The sequence below is a fragment of the Macrosteles quadrilineatus genome, unplaced genomic scaffold (assembly GCF_028750875.1).
Source record: "Macrosteles quadrilineatus isolate MER2022 unplaced genomic scaffold, UCM_ALF_1.0 Scaffold_3__2_contigs__length_128488019, whole genome shotgun sequence".
In the NCBI taxonomy this organism is placed as follows: Eukaryota; Metazoa; Arthropoda; class Insecta; order Hemiptera; family Cicadellidae; genus Macrosteles; species Macrosteles quadrilineatus.
This window is the reverse complement of record NW_026542596.1, coordinates 102,731,491-102,752,010: the sequence shown is the minus strand read 5'-3', so window position 1 is coordinate 102,752,010 and position 20,520 is coordinate 102,731,491. Positions and strand designations below refer to the sequence as shown.

Here is a 20,520-nt window from a genome sequence, read left to right as displayed (position 1 = left end):
GAGGGCCTTTTAGTATTTTCGTATTAAAAATGTATTATAAAACAAAACTACGAAACAAAAAAATTTCATCAACAAAATGACATTCTACAACTTACAATGAAAGCAATATTAAAAAAACACTAAACTGCCTTACCAACATGCCCGAGGTGGAGTAGTTCGGGCCACTGACACTACTCTGCAACAGCGCTGTTCAGGTAACGGTAGCCTCCATTGATTGTCCACTCTAGTACATGTATACTCTACCTACACAAGAGTAAATTTACCTGGAACATATCTGGAAGTTTTCTCAAAATGTAGCATAAGTCCTCGGCATACAGATTACATTGTGCTGTGTATATAATATTTCAGTACAAATTATTGTAAATACCTTGTAGAAATCTTGACTGAGAGTACGAATTTGAAGATAATTAGGATCTCCACACTTTGATAAGTCAAATATCATTAAAATTATCTCTATGACTCGGGACTCAAAAATCTTAGTCTCCTAAATTTTTGAGTTGGCCAGAGTCAGCTGTAACCAAACTCTTACCATCTCACCGAGTAATACAACAAGCTGTAATCCATAAAGATTCAGCGTTGAATTAAAGTTGGTCTTAATAATTGATAGATAATAAATAATGATAGTGGTTCAAATACCTTATTCTGGCTTGTTACCTGGATTGTTGTATTCCACAACTAATTTCAACTTCCGCATTATCAACACGGGTCCGCTTGTCGAATTCAATTTTATATTTTATTGGCTGTATATGTTTGCGCATTATGTGTTTATTCGTGTGTATGTGTAAGTGTAAAAAACTGTTACTGACAACCTTCATATGAAGTAATATCCTTGTACGCACCTGATGATGACCTCTTAGCAGGTTGAAACTAGTTGTGCAATACAACAATCAGATTGCCAGAATAAGGTATTTAAACCACTATCATTAGTTATTATTCGCAATCCGGAGGCTACTCCCACCACAATGAAGATAATAAATGTTTGTATTTTGTTTCAGACAAGTCATTCCAGCCTTTGCCTACATCCTGACCTGCCTCGGAACTGAGATATTCTGGTATAAGGACCAAGTACACGAATCTCTCAAGAAATTTTTGACAGACCTTTTCAAAGAAGGCCACATAACCCGACTATCTGTGGTAAGTTAGAAGTCAGTTTTGTGTAAAACTAAGAAGAACAAACAACTAAACTGATTTATTTTGCAGCCTAAAGTTTTGAATTACCATGATGTTTAACTGGGAAAATGTACTCAAAAAGTGGCTGATTAAGAAAAATTTTAAACATAAAAATTTAAATTAAAAAAAAAATTTAAATTTTAAATTTTAAAAATTTTTAATTTTAATACAGGGAGTTATATCAACATAAAATAATTGAATTCACCACTATACGAAAAAATAATATAATGCAAACGTTTTTGACAAACAAAAACTCAACTCTGGTGAAAACATTTAAACAATAAACCAACAACTCTTGTTTTTTCTAAAATTGGTATCATGACTGTATATGCAATGTACATTTATGAAACTATAATTTCTGTGAAAAACCGTCAGGACCAACTTCATTTTGTTGGAGATACTCATAATTATAATACAAGATTCAGGAATAGAATTGGCATTGACAAACATAAACTTGGATTTTATGAAAAAAAGCCAATGTATATGGGGTCAAAATTTTATAATATGTTACCAAAAGCCATTAAATCTGAGAAAAATATTAATAAATTCAAAAATCAACTAAAAAAATATCTTATTGATTTAACATTATATTCTTTCTCCGAATTCCCATGTAAAAATGATGTGTAAAGAAAGTTTTTAGTTCTGTTTTTCTTTTCATGCATATAACTATATATTTTGTTTTGACAGCCTTATTATTAACCAATCTTAGTTATAATGTATCTTAGTATTCATTAATATTGACACCATTCTATGTACAGAGTACTAATATTGAATAAAGATTTTATTGATTGATTGATTGATTGATTGATTGATTGCAAAAATTACTCATTATCAATCCAGGAGGCAAACATGGATAAATTTCATTTTGGTTGAGCATGGGTTAGTGTCAGATAGAATATGTTTTTCTTGTAATTCTTGCATGTAGATTTCTGCTAATATGGATCATAGTTCTCATGGACAGACTTTGAGGGTCATAATGTATTTTACCATAATAAAGAAGCTTTATTCAGTTCTTTTCTTATGGATGCAGTTATTTTAAATACTTAAATACTAGAATTGGTTCAGTCAAAATGTTATCTAAGGAAGAGAAAGATTGAAAATTACCATCTGATACAGGGGCCCTAGGACCATTTGGGAAGAAGAAATTAACAAAAAAGAAAGATAATCAGTACCTATGTAAACAGTGAAGAACTATTAAGAAAAAAAGACAAAATAGATCTTTTTTGGCCAAGAAAAAATAGATGAACATCAAAACAACTGACGAAGGTGGTCAAATGTGTAAGATAATGGAAGAAAGGTCTTGCAAGTGCAAATTTTAGTTTGTAGCTTCTGGCTTTCTGGATCAACTTGCTAATTTGGGTTTTTTTAATGCCCGATCTTAAACTACATTTTTCGTAGTAGGTAATCTGAATAGAATAAACATCATAAAAGAAATATACAGGGTGTCCCGGAACTCTCTACCAATATTTTAGGGCATTGCTCCTGGGTAAGAAACATAAATAAAAATCATATTTAAATTGTCCGGAAGTCCTTAGTTACTCACACAGTCGCCATTTTGTTTTTTTCAGTTATTAATTTTTTTCAAAAGAATGGTTAAACATACGAAATGGAAACTTTGTACAAACTTTTATGACAACTAGACAAAGCTACCAAAAAATTATGACGATTTTTAAAATTCATAAAATAAAATGGCGGCCGTTTAAAATGTTTGTAAAATCAACGGTTTTCGAGTTATTTAAGAAACAAAATTGTTAACGGCCGCCATTTTGTTTTATGAATTTGAAAAATCGTCATAACTTTTTGGTAGCTTTGTCTAGTTGTCATAAAAGTTTGTGCAAAGTTTCCATTTCGTATGTTTGACCATTCTTTAGAAAAAAATTAATAACTGAAGAAACAAAATGGCGGCTGTGTGAGTAACTAAGGATTTTCGGACAATTTAAATATGATATTTAGGTATGTTTCTTACCCAGGAGCAATGCCCTAAAATATTGGTAGAGAGTTCCGGGACACCCTGTATAAAGAACTAGGGAAAAACCCGTCGAAATCGAAAGTTACTCTTGAGGTTTTATGTAAATTCAGCTAACTGCGATAGAGTTAAGTTTTTAAAATCTTAGTTTAAATAAGGGAGGATAAGCATAATAATGAGTATGACGATAGTGTACCTTAAAAAACGTGATTGATGAATTCGTTGAACGAAGTACTTCCTGTCATTTATCGGCTTTAGGTTGTCCAAAAAGTTTTTTTTGGGGGTCTTATAATTGTTTCATGAGTTTTGTCTATGCAATTTTGATTTCTTCTCTTGCTACATTGACCAATGTATTTAACATCCTGAACTTAGTTTCTAATTAATTAACTTATTGCGTAGTTTTGTGAAATCGTGCTTGGAGGTTGCTGTAAAACTTGATCTTTATTGATATGCGAGCCCAGTCAATTGCCTTGGCCATTTCGATCACATAAAGCTGTGCATGTATTTAGTGGATGGGATGGACAATAAATTGTAGTGAATTTGACCACAAATCTTAAACATTTGGTGAACTACATTCATAACCTAGTCCGGCTTTGTTGGCAACAAATCATGCAAATGAGATAAAATATGATGGCACTGTTGTATTTCCACATGCTTTGTATGTAGAGAGGCTTAGATGCATTGTTCGCCCTAGCTAGATATGTACATCAAAGTAAAAACCCTGTACATTTTTTTAATACTCGATTTGACATTAATTCACCGACTTCACCAAACCCATATAGATTCAATAAGATTTATTGCAGCCATTAAACATAACATTTTGTAATAGGAATTGTTACAATAGTACTTAAAAAAAGATCATACATCAATTATAAATTTCAATATAGGTATACAATATCCTATTTAGAATCTAAACATGATATGTCACTATTTAAAAATTCTTCCTGCGTGTAGAATGCTTTTGATTTTAAAAATTCAGTAATTTTTCTTTTAAATTGGTTTGAAGGTAGTTCACAAAAACAAGTGGGTAGCTTGTTGAAGAAAATGGGTCCGCGGAATTGGCTAACTCTGGAACTCGCTAACCCCATGTTAAAAGCCCTATCTTCAAATTTGGTCGATGAGAGGAACTCGCTAACTTGTTCGGTTTCGGAATTGGCTAACTCCGGAACCCGCTAACCCGCTCTAGAGCCGGGTTAGCGAATTCCGTCCTCGTACGGAAGTCGCTAACTCGGTCCCTCGGCGGAACTCGCTAACTCCCAATCAGAAGCCTCGCGATCCGTCCAATGGGAGCCAAGCACGAATATTTTTGGCCAGTGTTACCGAAAGTGTAGTACCTATATAGTATTGGTACCATAATGTCGTATCCTACGATTTATTAGGAGTAAGAGCAACGTAGTTGATCAAATAAATATATTGAGAGAAGTATGTTTAACATTATTCTCATGATTATTAGGGTGGAAAATGCATTATAGTCTTACCATAGACTAACCAACACAAGTAAACTTTATATCCCATTGTAAACTTTGAAGCTCGTTTTTCGCGTCTAGTTCATGTCCGGTGACACTGATCGCTAGTGTCGACAAAATTGTATTTCTATAGTTAACTTCATAATTTGCTCTTTACTGTTTGGTTATATAACTGGGGACGTGTTATTAGTTGTGATTAGAACGTTTTATTTGGTTAAACGAGGTTTTAAATGACTAGAAACAAGAAACAATTGTAAACAAAACACGACCTCTAAAGACAGTGCACCGGACAGAACTAACAATAAAACTGTTTTCAGCTGATCCATAAGGATTAGAAATATACTAATATAGGCTAAGGGAGTATGTTTTATATTTGGGCTTCTTACTTAAATAGTAGCTTAATGGTATGCAAAAAGATAAAAATGTACATTTAATTTGGATCTTTTACATGTTATGAAATATCTATTTTGGTAGTTCGCCATTTGTTTCTTTTATTCGAATAAATACCATTTTTTGAACTTCTGAAAATAAATTATTGAGTTCGTATTTTATATACTGGGCTTGTAACCTTGAATCATAAAATTGAATCATAAATCGTGATAAAATTTACACGTTAACCAGACGTTAAACGTCAGTCCAGAAATACATTGTAGTGGTAATGTATTTTTAAATAGAGCTATTAAATTTAAATACATATTTATCAATACAATATTATAAAGTTGTAGACCTAATTTATTCATAGATTGCATTAAAAATTAGTCTATGCATAAATACAACTTGTAAATTTCTTTCATCGTAGGCTATTAGTGTAGAACCCGGGTCATCCTCTTAATTTTGTTTAATTAATATTAATTTTACGTCTTTCAGTAAGCCTACTTTTTTAAAGTCTGGAGTTTTTCTCCAGGCTGGTTCTAAATCGACCCAGGCGTTCTTGTTTGTTACAATTCTTATGAATTGTGGCCATACCTAAAATTACTTTGATCTTATCCAAAAACAAAGCTATTGTCTATTGAGTAGCTCAGTACCGGGGAACGATGAACCGAGCAATGGCTTGGTATAGTTTATTTCGATTGTGAAACCAATGTAAAGGAAACCCAACTGAGAAAATCCGTCAATTCGTTGATTAAGAATCGTGAATTAAAATTACCCTGTCACGTTTTATTATACGAGTATTATATCTTCTATTATTTACTAGTGGTGCTTAGGTGTACAATCTAAAAACTGTTTAAAACATGTAACATTATTATTAAAAAATTCAACACATTTTAGAATTAGGCAACTATTTACTAGTAGGCCTACAATGATTTGGCTTAAACTATTAGGCCTAGATAAAAGCTTAGTCTAATGTCATATTTTTACACGTAAGTTGGACGATTCAACGACGAACATTTAATTTTAAATCTATGAATTAGTTATGAAAGTTACGATGGTTGATGACTGATGGTTGAAGTTTGATGACATTACGATTAAATTTGTTTTCCGTGTTTGAGAACTAGCGCGTATTTTAGCTTAATTTCGTAGAGGTTTAATTATTTAGTACCTTTTCAATATTTTCCAACTCTATTATTTTCTTTTATACTTATGGCATTTATATTTAAGATCGAAATCATAAACATTTAACTGGCCATTGTAGAGTTAAATAAAAAAAAAAACACTTTTCATGATGTTTTTAATAATTGTCTTTGAATTACTTTGGGCTAGTTATCTGTTAAAAGTGAAATTGATAACAAAAACAATTACATTTACTGTATCTTCATTGACACTGATATTTTGAAATACGGTAATGTACGATTGTTTTGTCGTGCAAGGTTGGCAACGCTCCATGCAGTGGGTGCGGCCGGGTTAGCGACTTCCAGAGTAGCGAATTCCGCCACGAGACAAAATCGAGTTAGCGGGTTCCGGAGTTAGCCAATTCCTGACTGAGACGGTTAGCCAGTTCCAGAGTTAGCCAGTTCCGACACACGACCGAGTTAGCGAGCTCCTGAGTTAGCCAATTCCTATGTCTCAAGAAAATATGTTGGATGTAATAATGGCTATTTAAAGTTTTTGAAAGTCTGATTTGAGGTGTGACTAGGTTGTTTTTGTGCCTCGTGTTGTATGGATGAGAATAGCTAGAAAATTTTAAGGGGTTGTTTTTTATATGAATTAAATTACAAAGAATGTACATAGATGGCAGTGTAAGCAAATTTAAATTGGAAAAGATTAAACATACTCCATGGTTAGTCTATTCCAAAACTTGGAACACAGCTCACATTCTCAAACTAACTCATCTACAAATGATTGTTAAAAGTAGACCAAAATAGGCAAGTAGCAAACCCTACAATAAATATAATTTAATGCAATAAGGAATAGTTATCTGTTCCTTTGACATTGATATATCCAACTGATTTTATAATATAACATTTTTTAAGTGCATTAAATTCATCATTTTGATCAAACTATAAAAGACTTGCCCTGCAGAGAATAGATTTGAAAAATTAAAAATAACAAGTGTCAAGATTCATCACATATGGAACAAAATTATATTAAATACAGTTTGTTACCATAGATACACAAGACTTCCTTCTTTAATTTTCTATGAAAGCGAAGGATTTTTATTTAGCTTGAACAAAATTAAATTGCACCGTGAAAATGAGCTTGATCCATCACATGTTTTACACTGTGACTGTGGCAGCTGTGGTTCTCAAGACTGCTCACTCTATAAAAAATGTCTACGAGTACCAAAAGGAAGAGGCCTTGTACAAAAGAATAAACACGATACCCCCAAAACCCAAGAATGCTAAAAAACCCCCTACTGATCCTGCTCGTTAAAATTGGGGCAAGATGTCCAAATTCCTGTTGTGGCTTGCGGTACTGGATGAATTAAAATTTTACAAATTTGACTTCAAGTGGCCATTTCAAGAGTTGTTTTGTGAATTCGCAACTTGATTGTTAGGCAGATCCTGCTAGAAATCTTCAGCAATGCTGGAATCTGAGGAGAATCTTTTTCCAAGAAGTTCATCATTCGATTGAGGTTTTCTTTCATCAGTTTCCTAGGAAGATTCACAAGTGTTCTTTGGTATCATGGAGGAAACAGCCTGATTCGATCACAGAAGATTTCCCCAGAACACTATGTTGATATTCTTCATCGACTCCTAAGGCCAACTGTAAAGTATTTTTCCATGATAGAGTAAACATCCAGGATTCAATCAGAGGAATGTGCCACAACCTCTAATCACATAATCTTAACATCCTGGATTCCATACTAAGAAATCAATGTGGAAAAGCTACGCAGAAGAAGATGAAGTCGGAGGTCTACGAACTTCTCAAGTAAGTTCTCAGAAGAGGAGTCACAAGGCAAGATGCAATCTAGTCAGGAGAGTCAAAGATTGCACAGCAATGCCTTGTTTTCGACTGCGACCTCCCTATTATGACTACGTCTAGATTATTACTACCGATTATGACATCTAGATTATGACTACCGATTAAGACACCTCTCTTATGACAACCAATCAAGACACCTCTCTTATGACTACCGATCAAGACACCTCTCTCATACCTACCGATGAAGACACCTCTTTTACGACTACTTTTTAAAAACTCCTAACGATGGCATCCCTATCATGAATTTTTAAAGATGATTTAACTTGAAACTACGTCGCTAAGGTGAGAAAATTTAAGGTTTTTAACAAACATAATGATGAATATTTATCATACTAACGAAAACAGACATACAGTGTCATTGGCGATGTCAGATGTATAGTATAAAATGAAAGATCGCCCACTTTATAAAAGGGATGCACCAAAAAACCATAAGTAAAGCTTAATTTGAACTCATTCAATAGTCTGATGCAATAAATGCTTGAAGAAACACAAAATGAACATTTTACAGATAAGATTCTATGGCTGTTTGCATTTTCATTGAAACCTTGGGACATGAAAGCAGATTTATTTTTGTTGAGGTCATATTAGATTTAACAGTACGGAACTTATACTTAATTGAAATATGTTTACAGCGTTATTAACGTTTGATTTATTAATTTGACTTAAAGCCCTTTGTGATTTTAGGATACAAGACATCGCTGTGCAATCTTTGACTCTCCTGACTAGATTGCATCTTGCCTTGTGACTCCTCTTCTGAGAACTTACTTGAGAAGTTCGTAGACCTCCGACTTCATCTTCTTCTGCGTAGCTTTTTCCACATTGATTTCTTAGTATGGAATCCAGGATGTTAAGATTATGTGATTAGAGGTTGTGGCACATTCCTCTGATTGAATCCTGGATGTTTACTCTATCATGGAAAAATACTTTACAGTTGGCCTTAGGAGTCGATGAAGAATATCAACATAGTGTTCTGGGGAAATCTTCTGTGATCGAAACAGGCTGTTTCCTCCATGATACCAAAGAACACTTGTGAATCTTCCTAGGAAACTGATGAAAGAAAACCTCAATCGAATGATGAACTTCTTGGAAAAAGATTCTCCTCAGATTCCAGCATTGCTGAAGGTTTCTAGCAGGATCTGCCAAACAATCAAGTTGCGAATTCACAAAACAACTCTTGGAATGGCCACTTGGAGTGAAATTTGTAAAATGTATTAATTCATCCAGTACCGCAAGCCAAATATCAGTCTGGAAATTATTGGCAAACTACTTATGTTAAATTTCTCAATTTTTGTTTCATTAAATTAATTGCATTTTTTTAAAAAGGTCTCGTTTCTGTGAATTTGTCTATCAAATCCTTTTTATGCATGAAGAAAACACAATGGTGTTCTAAAGTGACAAACATTAAATAGTATTGAAACTTTTATGGATGTAACTTATCAAATAACTGTAGCGCAAATACTAAGGATAGAGTCAAGGCCAATCGTAGAATTTAACTAAATTTGAAAACTCATATTTAAATATTTTTAGAAAAACATAATGATATTGTGATCTTCAAACTGTACCATATAATCTAAAATAAGAACATTTACGGGCAAACCCTTTTCCTCTCCTAGGATTTTTTCTTTTTTTCTTTAATTTAGAGTATTTGGCCACGAGAAATAGATTGGAATTGGTCACAAGGCTGAGGAAAATCCAGTTTCTGTCTTACAGCTCTTCAAAGTGGCCATGTTATCTTCAATACCTTTTGTAGCTTAAGTTAACAAAAACAGCCTATACAGATTATTTTTACTGTCATCATTTTGATTTACGTGTAAAAAAAATAAGTGTATTGGTTTGTTTAAACAACAGTTTTAAAGAATAGTTATATTCCAGTTTGGTTTAAATTCGTATTACTATTAAATGTTTTCAAGGTTAATGTACAACATTAATAATGGAACGAGGAAGACCTCCAAAGCGAACATACACAATCCGAATGAGAGAGAAGCTACAATCGATCGTCAGGAAAATTTTTTTACCTATTCGTCTACAATCGAGCCAGTTCCAACCAGTTCATACATCTCACTAAATGTCTCAAAACCTCGATGAAGTTACAGATCAAAGAACAAAAGGAGAGAAATAATTTAAGATTTGATTTGATTCCGTTCTACTTCTTATTTAGATAAATACTTTCATCCTGTGCACTTTGATTTATAAGATACAGCGTAAAAATATTTTAAGATTTATAACTTTCAAGATGAGTAACAGAAGTTGATATCATGTTGCCGTGTTAAAGCTGTGACCTGTTTCTGATTTTAAAATGGAATGTCTAGTTTCATTCATCCAAAGACTCAAAGAATGGACTGCTCTCACGAATGAGATTTCAAACTGTATTATTAACCATTGTCATTTCAAAACTTATGCAACAGACAGGGTAAGTCAGGGCTGGCGACAGTGGGGCAAATGCGTAGATGCCTAGGGGCCGGGTCTAACAGAAATATTTAATTAGGTTAAGACACCCCATTCCTAAACATATTAGATCTCTTCGATATAAAAAGACAAATCAAGATATCTCTGCGTTCGTTCCATCCGGGAGTCAACCAAGGAGAGCTTTCAGTGTGATTAAAAAATTAAAAAGTATCAATCGATCCACGATGAAACAAGAAACGTTTAACGATCCGAGCATTTTGCAATGGAATCTGATTTGGCCAAAAAGTTTTAAATATGACAATTTCGAAAGAAAGAAAGGTAGATGAGCTGTGATATCATGATTCATGGTGTAAAAATATGTGACCCAGGCCAGACAGTTTAGGGCTGGTACTCAAGAAGGTAACTTTGGTTGCCTGCTCCCACGAATTGGGATTACCTTGGGTCGCCACCCCTCGCACTAGCGGTCACTACAGAAGAAATTTCAGCAACATGTGGTACAGATAAGATTCTAAACTCAATTCCATGTTCACTGTGCAGAGGTTGTGCAATTAACATTACTGGTACAGACCGTTTCACCGTGCTTGGCGTGTAGGGGAGGCAGTGCGAGAGAGACAGAAAAATACAAAAACGTAAACATAAAGCAAACTAATTTGACAGCTGATGCTATAGTTCGGCCGCTTAGAAAGCGACCTCCTCCAGCATTGGTTTAGCATTAGCGCTCAGGTCGTTTTCTAAGCGGCCGAACTATAGTTCACAACTTCAGTAATTGAACGTGACTGTACTGTACCGTACATCGAGGCGTAGTGGGGGAAAGCTCTCAGTACGCATGCTCCAGCGAGGAGCCACGCACCGTGACACTATCTGTAGTAAAATAAATATTAAAATAGAATTTACAGCTGTGGCGAAGTTGACTCTACTTCAGCTCCCCAAAGAGACCAGTAAACTTGCATTTTACACTTGGACCAGACAAAAGTTCAAAGGTTCAGACAAAATGGTTAGATAAGTTGTATAGGTCCAAAAAACTATGAAATGAATGATCTGATATTTCTGCCTAGTGTGGAGCTTTTCAAGAGAGTACGAGTTGAAAAGTCTCTTACTTTACTCTCCATTTTCTTTAGATTCTAATTAACTCAGCAAAGCTAAATAGTTTTTCCTTAAAATCTAACCATAATTTGCCTTAATGACTAATCATAAAATAAATTGCATTTACGATGATTGCCCTCCAAGCCTTGCCAACCCTAGATTGAGGTTTAGTGATGCATCTTAAATAATCCTTCGGTTATGTTCTGTGTGTTTTGGGAATAGACTTCTATTCCCAAAATATAAATTTGATTCTGGTTTATGAAACGTGACATGTTTGTAAAAAGTAAAAATGTTTGAGAAAAATCCAAATTATATAGGATATAAATTTTTAAACAAAATTTCTACCATAATAGACTCAAATCAAGAGTTTTCAAAATTTAAGAGAAAATTAAAAGAACACCTAGTTGAGAGAGCATTATACTCACTAGATGAGTTTTAAAATAACTAACGGCCATAAATTTAATATTTGCCAACAGAAATGATGGTGTTTTAACATTATTGTACTTATTGACAGAAATTGTATTATAAGGATTAGTTTTAAGAAATGACGCATGTTCAATGTACTTACGCTACAAAACAATGAATAAAGAATGTTTTGACTTTGACTTTGAAAACATGTTACTGACTACAAAATTCAATTTCTTTGTTGCAGTACTGTACTGACCAGTCTCGTGGCATTGTGCCGGAAGAGTTGGGAGAAGATGAAGCTAACCTGACCCACACGGCGGACAGCACCAAGAACTTGATAGCTTGGAAGGAATTCATCTATGTTCTTGTCAAGTCTTTCCCTGACCTGTGGAAGAAAGACGAGAAAGAAGGTGGTTCAGAGAAGTCAAACTCACAGAAGCATGTATTGTGCATTCACACGTTGTTTGCTTTGATGAATGAAATCAACCGACAAGGGAACATGTTGGCAATCAGCAACCTGGCAGAGCTCTATCTGCTGTTGGTCACCACTTGGAAATTGTAAGTAATACTACTGCTAGGCCAGGAATTTTAGTACAGTAGACTCCCTCTTATGACACTCGGCGGAAATGACATCTCTTTAACCAGACAATTTTTATCAGCACATTGGTTTAACCAGACTAGATCGGCAGGAAGTGGGCAGTACTGAAACGACTGTTCTCGTGGGAAAGATTTGAGACCAGTGATCACGTTTTTAAATACAATGCTCTCCTAAATTTAAGTCGAATATCACAGTAAACAGTACGTTTTAACGAGTTTTTGGGGATGTCGGTTTAACCGGAAAACCCGTTATCTGGACTGGCCTCGGTCCCAAGGAGTCCAAATAAGAGGGAGTCTACTGTATGTGTCAAAAAAATCAAGTCCCAAATCTCATATGTGAGTTCAATTTTTTCAAAATGCAATTTAGAAATATCTGTTTAAAACAATCCTTACCATTTTTTTTTTCTTTCTCCCCCTATAGATAGTATATGTGTGTGGATGTGTACAGAGCTACAGACCACACCTGTGGTCCGATTTGGATTAAATTTGGGATGTGGATACTAATCCATGGTATCTCCAGGTGATTTATTTTTTATTTTTTGAAAATAGTTTTATCAGTGATTTTTCCCATAAAGCTGCAATAAAAGTAAAAAAAATAAAAGTAAAATCTGATTCTACTTTTATTTTACTTTGATTAAAATGTAGTATTTTATCATCCTTTTTTAACTCAAAACAAAATATTACAACCCTCATTGCTGTAAAAAATACGGTTAAAAACTTTTTATGATTTTCCTTCATAACATATCATAGGTAGTTACTACCATCGCTTATCTATGGTAATGTTTTTTGACAAGCTAACAGAAGAAAGTAAGTGTCAAATTGCCAATACCATTTATTTATTTAATTTAGTTTTGGATCAATTCTAAAATGTGATTGTTTATGCAATCACGGCAACATTGAGATTATTTCCTGGGATTAAAATTGTGTGATAAAATTGTGAGATTCCCATTTTAAAAGATTTCCAAATTATTTGAATGCCACCAAAACCAAAAATAATTTTTTTTTAACCAAGCCTGAAAGGATACTAAACAAAGGGTGATTTTAAAGACAGCATTGAAATATTTATATTTTGAACTGGATCAATCAATACACTTAATTCAAAAATCTTATTTTGCAGAGAAGGAGTGAAGGATGAGAGTTTAGTGGCTTTGAAGAAGATTTCATCAATTTTGACCCAACTTGCTCATCACTACAAGTTTTTTACAGACTCTGCTACATACAACATCTTGGCTGCTTGCTGTAGATTCTTTGAGTGTACAACATTCTCACAAGCCAACATATCAAGTATGTTGTCATTTAAAAATAGTTATGATTAGACGTGTCTTGTGAACACAGTTCATCAGATTTTTAAAAGGTTCAAATACCTGCTATTAGGCATTCCAATATAGTTGCAAACACAACTAGTTTCAACTCCTTTGTGGAGCCATCATCAAGAACCTTTTTCTTTCTTCATAAGAAGAGCGTCAATCAGTTACCATAAATGTTTCGTATTTGTGTTTGTGTCGTGTTAAATGTTTTATTTTCATTATTTAAAAAGTTATTTTCATATGATGTTCTTCGTATGAAGAAAGAAAAAGATCCTTGTACAGCCTGATAATGGCTCCACATAGGAGTTGAAACTAGTTGTGTTTGCAACTAGATTGGATTGCCTAATAGCAGGTATTTGAACCTTTTTAATATTATTTTGCAATCCGGAGGCTAATATCTACAATGAAATTCATAAAATTTGTGCTGGCTTAGGGTGCTCAAAATAAGAACCCAAAGCTTTAAATGTATTTTTTTTTAAGTAAAGGCTCTAGACCAGGATTTATATGTATTTGTTTGTTTTGAACTCTCATAGCTCACCTACATTCAATTTTCCATTGCATAGCTCAGAAAAAGCTTGTGTAACTTATAATCATAAATAAATATATTAACCCTCCAAGTGTCCATAGTTTAGGCCTTAATGTCCACCTATTTTTGGCGCATTTGCAAGGTTTTATTAAAACGGATCTGAGAAGCTTAAAACAATGTTAATTCTAATGTTCTATATACCATTTTGTTTGGAAAAACATGGGCTTCAATATCATACATAAAACATAAGGAATATTTGTTTCAAAAAAATTTTTTAGGTAAAAAAAAAAATTATTTTGGAAAAATTGAAAAAAAAAATAAGTTCGCGCTCAATGATATTGTATAAATTATAGGCCTATAAATATTTGAAAATAGCCATTTTGTTCTAAATTTAATGAGGATTACAAATATATAATCATATAGTGAGGTAAGTTATAAAATAAATAAGTTATGAGTGATAAACGGATTTCAGTACATAGCGTTTAGCTAAGAATGCATAGCCTAACCATAGCTAGAAATCTGGCTGATAATTTACATCAATATCACTACCTACTTCTTCAGGATCATCAACCAGCCCTTCAAAATCACTTAAATCTTCTTATAATGCACCACGTATATCACTACTTTTGATTTTTAACACTAAAACAATGATAAACGTAATAAAACACATCAGTCATCGGTCCGAGGATAACCAAGCTGTTTACGAATACGCACTTCAGCTGTCTGCTACAATTAAGATCGGCTCGGAGAACATACAGCGCTGAGACAGACCTCTGGAGAAAGCTTAGAATATAACGGAAAGAACGATACCTAACTCGATCCAGTTCAATCAGTCATAGAGCCTTCGCCGTAAACGATGTTCATGCGTCGAAAAATCGACGCGTGACACTACACAAAGTGTGTAGCGCGTCGATTTTTCGACGATGGACGCTCGGAGGGTTAACATTATTCTTATCTTTTTTGGAGGGTGGGGGTTAATCTTCTCATTGGGGGGGGGGGGCTGTGTTCATTTGTCTCCATTGTTGTCAACACTCATTGACCTACATTAACAAAGTATTTTATTTTATAATAAAAATTGTTGCATATTTAAATAAATTTAGGCCTATATTTATTTAAGATTATTTTAATTTAATGAACAACTTCTTAAAAGATTTTTTATTGTATTTTTCTAAACAAATTCTTTGACTATAACAAATAAACTATAGAGAGTCCATAACTAAATTTGTTTATTCCAGGTACAGACTGGGAGATCCACAATGAGCGAATAGTCCGAGCTGTGTGTTTACTTCTGTGCAAAGAGTTAGAGAGCAGTCTGATAGAGAGAGAGAGTGAACGGACGCGTCAGATCTTGCCTTCCCTGCTGTGTTTGGCCATCACACTAGGCACTACAGTAGGTCAGCAGTCTCCTGGGCTGTGGCATGGTCTGGTGTCTCAACACCATGTCACCTCACAACTTATCGAGGCTGCGGCATCTGCCCTGCAGGTAATGTAAACACAGATTTTGGTAGTCAAAGGAATATGAATGAATGATTGACACTGCCAAATATTAAATGAGTGAAGGCAACTTTGAATCGATGCTTGAATGTCTTTACTTAGGTTTGTGTGCCAGACTTTTTTACTTCGGATCGGGTCTTATATGTTGGCCCTCATGTCTCGTATTGCTTTGGAAACGTATTGATTCAACAAAGTATTAATTTTAATACTACAATCAAGCTATTCAATATTGCACATCAGATAAGGGTGAAATCGGAACTTCTTCTGCGGTGCCTGCAAAATCAAGAACATCTTCTGAGATCACAACGAAATTGTGAAAGTCTTTAGTGGTCATGACAAAATTGTGAATGTCTTCTGCGATCACTACCAAATCGTGAACGAATTCTGCCGTTACGGAAAGGTCAAGAATATCTTCTGTGGTCCCAACTACATCATCTCCTAAAATCCCGGCAAAACTGTGAACATCATCTGCGATTGCATTGAAACCGTCAATTTTTTATCGCTCATCTTCACTGATGCTTCTGCGACCGCAAAAATAACAACTTGGCTCGACCCTACCCACGCTTGGCACAAAATTTCCAGCCCCAACTTAACCCGAAAATATCGGGTGCTCGCAGACCTCAAGTGATTATTGATAAGTTCAAATGTGTGTGTGTGACAGGCCAAGGAAATGTCAGACTCTGGCCTACTGATGTTGGAGTTACTGTCACTGCTCACAGAGGATGATGAGTGGTCGTTCCGTCAGGTAGACATACTAGAGCTACACACAGCTTGGGACAGTCTCAAACCTCCCATACACAACTTGTTTGGACCAGTTCCAGTGTGCCTTGAGGTAAGAAACAGACATTTTGAAATATTTTGAAGAAAAGAGAATTTCCGTAACAAATTCCCTTACATGATCAGATTTTAAAGCCATTTTGTAAGCTTGTCTGAGTAATTGTAGGTTTACATGTGTGCATAAAATTGAATTTGATTGAAATATAATTGAGCTAGTGTGCTTACAGACATACAATATTAATTAGCATGTGGCCTGTCAAATAAAATTAATGTAAATGATTTTTGGCCTCTAGGGACTTAAAAATTACTATCATGGTTCTGCATTTTAAACCATCATAACCATTGTATTTGCTGACTTCCTTGTAGGGCAATGTATTTAACATTACGAAACTGAATTGTATTATGTAACTTAATTTTAGAGATAGTTTAAAGTCTTACCTCTTACTCTTAGGCCCAATTCACACCGAACGGACGTCGGGCGGAGACTAGGCACGGACGTGGCGAGGACATATGTCCGTTCCTCGCCTCCCCATGTAAACAAATTGGTCAATGCACACACAAGTGACGTGGCGCGGGCGGCCGCCCTCCCGCCACCGCCACGTCGCTTCGGCGTCCCTCGTGGCGTATCGGAAGTGGCATGTCCGTAGCGCGCCCGTTGTTCGGACTGCAAATATGTACTGTACTTACCAACCTTCTTGTGTATAGTGTGCTTGTACTTACCCTTACCAACCTTATTGTGTAGAGTTGTTTTTGTGAGTAGATTGTGAGTTGTTTCTTCACTATGCGAGACGACATTGAATTTAATATCAAATTTTGTGAGGAAGTAGAACAATTCCCTTGTTTGTACTAATTAAGTTGACAGAAATTAACTAGCACCATTGACATTAATAGATATAAGCAAAAACCCAAAGCGTCTAGTCTACATACAGGTTGTCTCGCCACTGTACCGTCCGTTCGGTGTGCATTGAACACGCCACGTCTGTGCCTCGTCCGTGCCACGTCTCCGCCCGACGTCCGTTCGGTGTGAATTGGGCCTTACTTGATTTAAAACAATTTTACCAGTTTATGCATTGCTGAAAGGTAGTGTAATATCTATTGGTTTTGTAGGAGAAGTCGCTGTTTGAGGCCACCAACTGGTTCCCCGTGTACATGCGAGCTCTCAACCTGGTGTCAGCCTTGGTCAGCCACTCTTGTACCACCACGCAGGAACTGGGCTTCGACTTTGTGTACCAACACGAGAAGTTCATCTGTGATATATTTGAGTTTGTAAGTACCTCTGCCTCTCGAGAGAGTAACACGTTTTGTAATTGAAGATGCAAAGAGGAATAGATTTCTTTGGAATTTGTGTCTTGCTCCTCAATCCTGTTAAAAAATAAAGAGTAAAAAGCTGTGATATAAGAGGCAAATAGAAATAGGTTTATCTGTTTGGATTTGTTTTTTTTTTTACCAAAGAAAAGAAATTCTGATGAGTAAACTACTTCAACAATTTATGAAAAAGAGTACTGAATGCTGGAAAAGAGAGTACCAGTACTGTAAATGATCATGTTATAAATTATTTCAATTTTTCATTCCTTTTTTTACATTAGCAACTTTAAGACAGTACCACACACCGAAGCTCAAAGGCAACTGGCAACCATAGGCTGATATGTAGAGTTTGCTGATTAGAGCCTGGCCACATGTAGGTGAGTTGGTGGCTCAGTCGGTAACACCACGTACTTCGTACCTAAGGCATGTCGTTGGTTCAGATCCTGGTACCTGTCACAACTTTTTATCAGTACAGTCTTCCCTTGTGTACTGGCTCACCCCTTGCTTAGCTGGATACATTCCACACACAGGTCCATAGCCTATGTGGATGGGAAAATAAAAGGTTTAAAGAGGCTTTCACCCATCTTTTAATAAAAACAACAATAAACTACCTAATTCTTCTGAAGAAGTATTTAGATTAGTTGTGAAATGCTTGTGTGCTATCAACTGCCTGGCCTGGCACTCTTTTCTTTGTTTTGTTAATTGTGTACACTTTCTTCCTTGAGGTATTTCCTTCTATCAGAAACAGTAGCCTTGAGTACAATAATGTCATTGGTTGGATTAAACTCGTCTACCTGTATATGTGATGATAATTTTAATTAATTGTAATGCTATTCAAGAAAGACGACTCTCTGAAGGAGACAGCCCTGGAGCTTGTGTCCTCGGCCTTGAGACTGTTGTGGCATGTGACCCAGGCCGTGGTGCCGTGGAACTGGAAACTCAAGTCTACTTTGTCTAGGATACTTGTGAGTACTCTTTTTTTCTTTTTTTTTCAACGCCAGTGGCATTTTACGAGAGAGTCACGAGAGAAATGTTTAGTGGATGTGCCGGGGATTGAACCCGTCCCTCCCGCACCGAAGTCCGAGACGCTAACCACTAGGCTAGCAACACAACCAAACTCTTGTACCTCTTGTACTCTTGTATCTCTAAACTGTACGCAATACAGAGTTGGCGATTTCGGAGAAGTCACTAAAATATCTATAATTTTACTAGGGGTTAAAACGATTTACTGTATTTAATTTAAATTTTAAGTCATATTTTTTTAAGGAAAACAAAATGGCTGATTAAGTTTTTTTTTGCATGGGATGAAATTCAACTAGCTTCTGTTGTTCTGTGAAAATATTAAGTCCTGAGGCTTAACTATATCTCCTATAAAAAACTTAATTTAAATTTAAAGACATTCTATTTAATTTGTATTAAAGCCAAAGCCTTAGAAATATAGTTAAATAAAATTCTGAAATAAAAAGTAAAAATGGAAATACAAATACAATAGTTTTATTTTATATCCTACATTCATAAATCATATATTTAGTCAAAATTCTAAACCAAAAGACATTAAACAGATAATTTTTATGGGATACAACTATGTATATTGCTGATAATTCTTCACGGCAATAGTTTACTGAGAAATCGCAGATTTTTATTTCGAAACTGGTCGACACCTCATAAAATCAAACAATTGGAATGCTTTGATTAAATTGGTGTCTTAATTTTAGACATTTCAAAAACGACTTTTCTGCTTTGCTGTCACCCCTATACAGTTTCTTAACAGATGAATACAAATATATAAAAAGGGCTATTTTATTGCAATAATGTGTGATCATTCATCTCATTCACTACTAGTTTAATGGGAACATCCTACTTATTTAAGTGCAGTTTATGTGAGAGGAACACATATGTTGTTATTTATCACAGGTAAAAGTGAAGCAGTACGTAGCCACCTTGGTAGACCTGCTAGGAGATCCCAGTCATCTGCTTAAGCGGAAGTCACTGGCTCAGAACCAGAAGACTTTTCCTCCCCCAGAACTGAAGGGCAAGGACATGCACTTAGAACTGCAGTTTCTTCAGAACAGGTGACTGCATATAAATTCATTTTCATTTTAATAACAAATACTTAAGTCAATTTTTAAAAGTGAAATGACTCCTTTGAATGAGTTTGTGAACACTTAAGGATTAGCCTAAAAAGAAATGTTAAATTCCCAATAGAGTTTAGGATGCCATATGTCCATAACTGACCTGCTGTATAGTCCATAAAGGTTTCATTAGAGTCTCAGTACCTCTCTGAAAATTTTTCTCCTTTTCAAAGAATGTCTCAACAAGTCAAACTTCTTCCTTTCGCCAATGTTCGTAAAGAGGTCGGGAGAAGTGGCTTAGCGTATTTTAGACTGGTGTTATACAACGAACAACAGCTGCAACATAACCCCTGGTGTGTAATTCCTCCCACTACATCTGGATCATTGCATAGGTGGTGGATTTCTTAATTTAATCCTCTACAGCTACACTCAATCTCCAAAAAAGCTGTGTCATAGATCGTTCTAAAAACATTTTTTCAAAACCATCCACTTTCCTAGCTTTGCTCAATATAAACGCTTTTATTAATTTATAATTTCAAATAACATTACTCGTTTTATGCATAAACTACTGTTGTTCAGT

General features: G+C 35.0%; 1 protein-coding gene across 1 annotated transcript in view; it reads left to right on the top strand.

The window, feature by feature from the left end:
* LOC128989424 (nucleoporin Nup188) overlaps positions 1 to 20,520 on the top strand; it is a 54,504-nt gene that overhangs the window by 26,905 nt on the left and 7,079 nt on the right. Inside the window, exons 18-25 of the mRNA XM_054411313.1 lie at positions 996 to 1,134; positions 12,107 to 12,420; positions 13,577 to 13,743; positions 15,528 to 15,775; positions 16,448 to 16,618; positions 17,671 to 17,829; positions 18,708 to 18,833; positions 19,783 to 19,940. Of these exons, the coding sequence (XP_054267288.1) occupies positions 996 to 1,134; positions 12,107 to 12,420; positions 13,577 to 13,743; positions 15,528 to 15,775; positions 16,448 to 16,618; positions 17,671 to 17,829; positions 18,708 to 18,833; positions 19,783 to 19,940 (1,482 nt within the window). The remainder of the gene's footprint in view (positions 1 to 995; positions 1,135 to 12,106; positions 12,421 to 13,576; positions 13,744 to 15,527; positions 15,776 to 16,447; positions 16,619 to 17,670; positions 17,830 to 18,707; positions 18,834 to 19,782; positions 19,941 to 20,520) is intronic.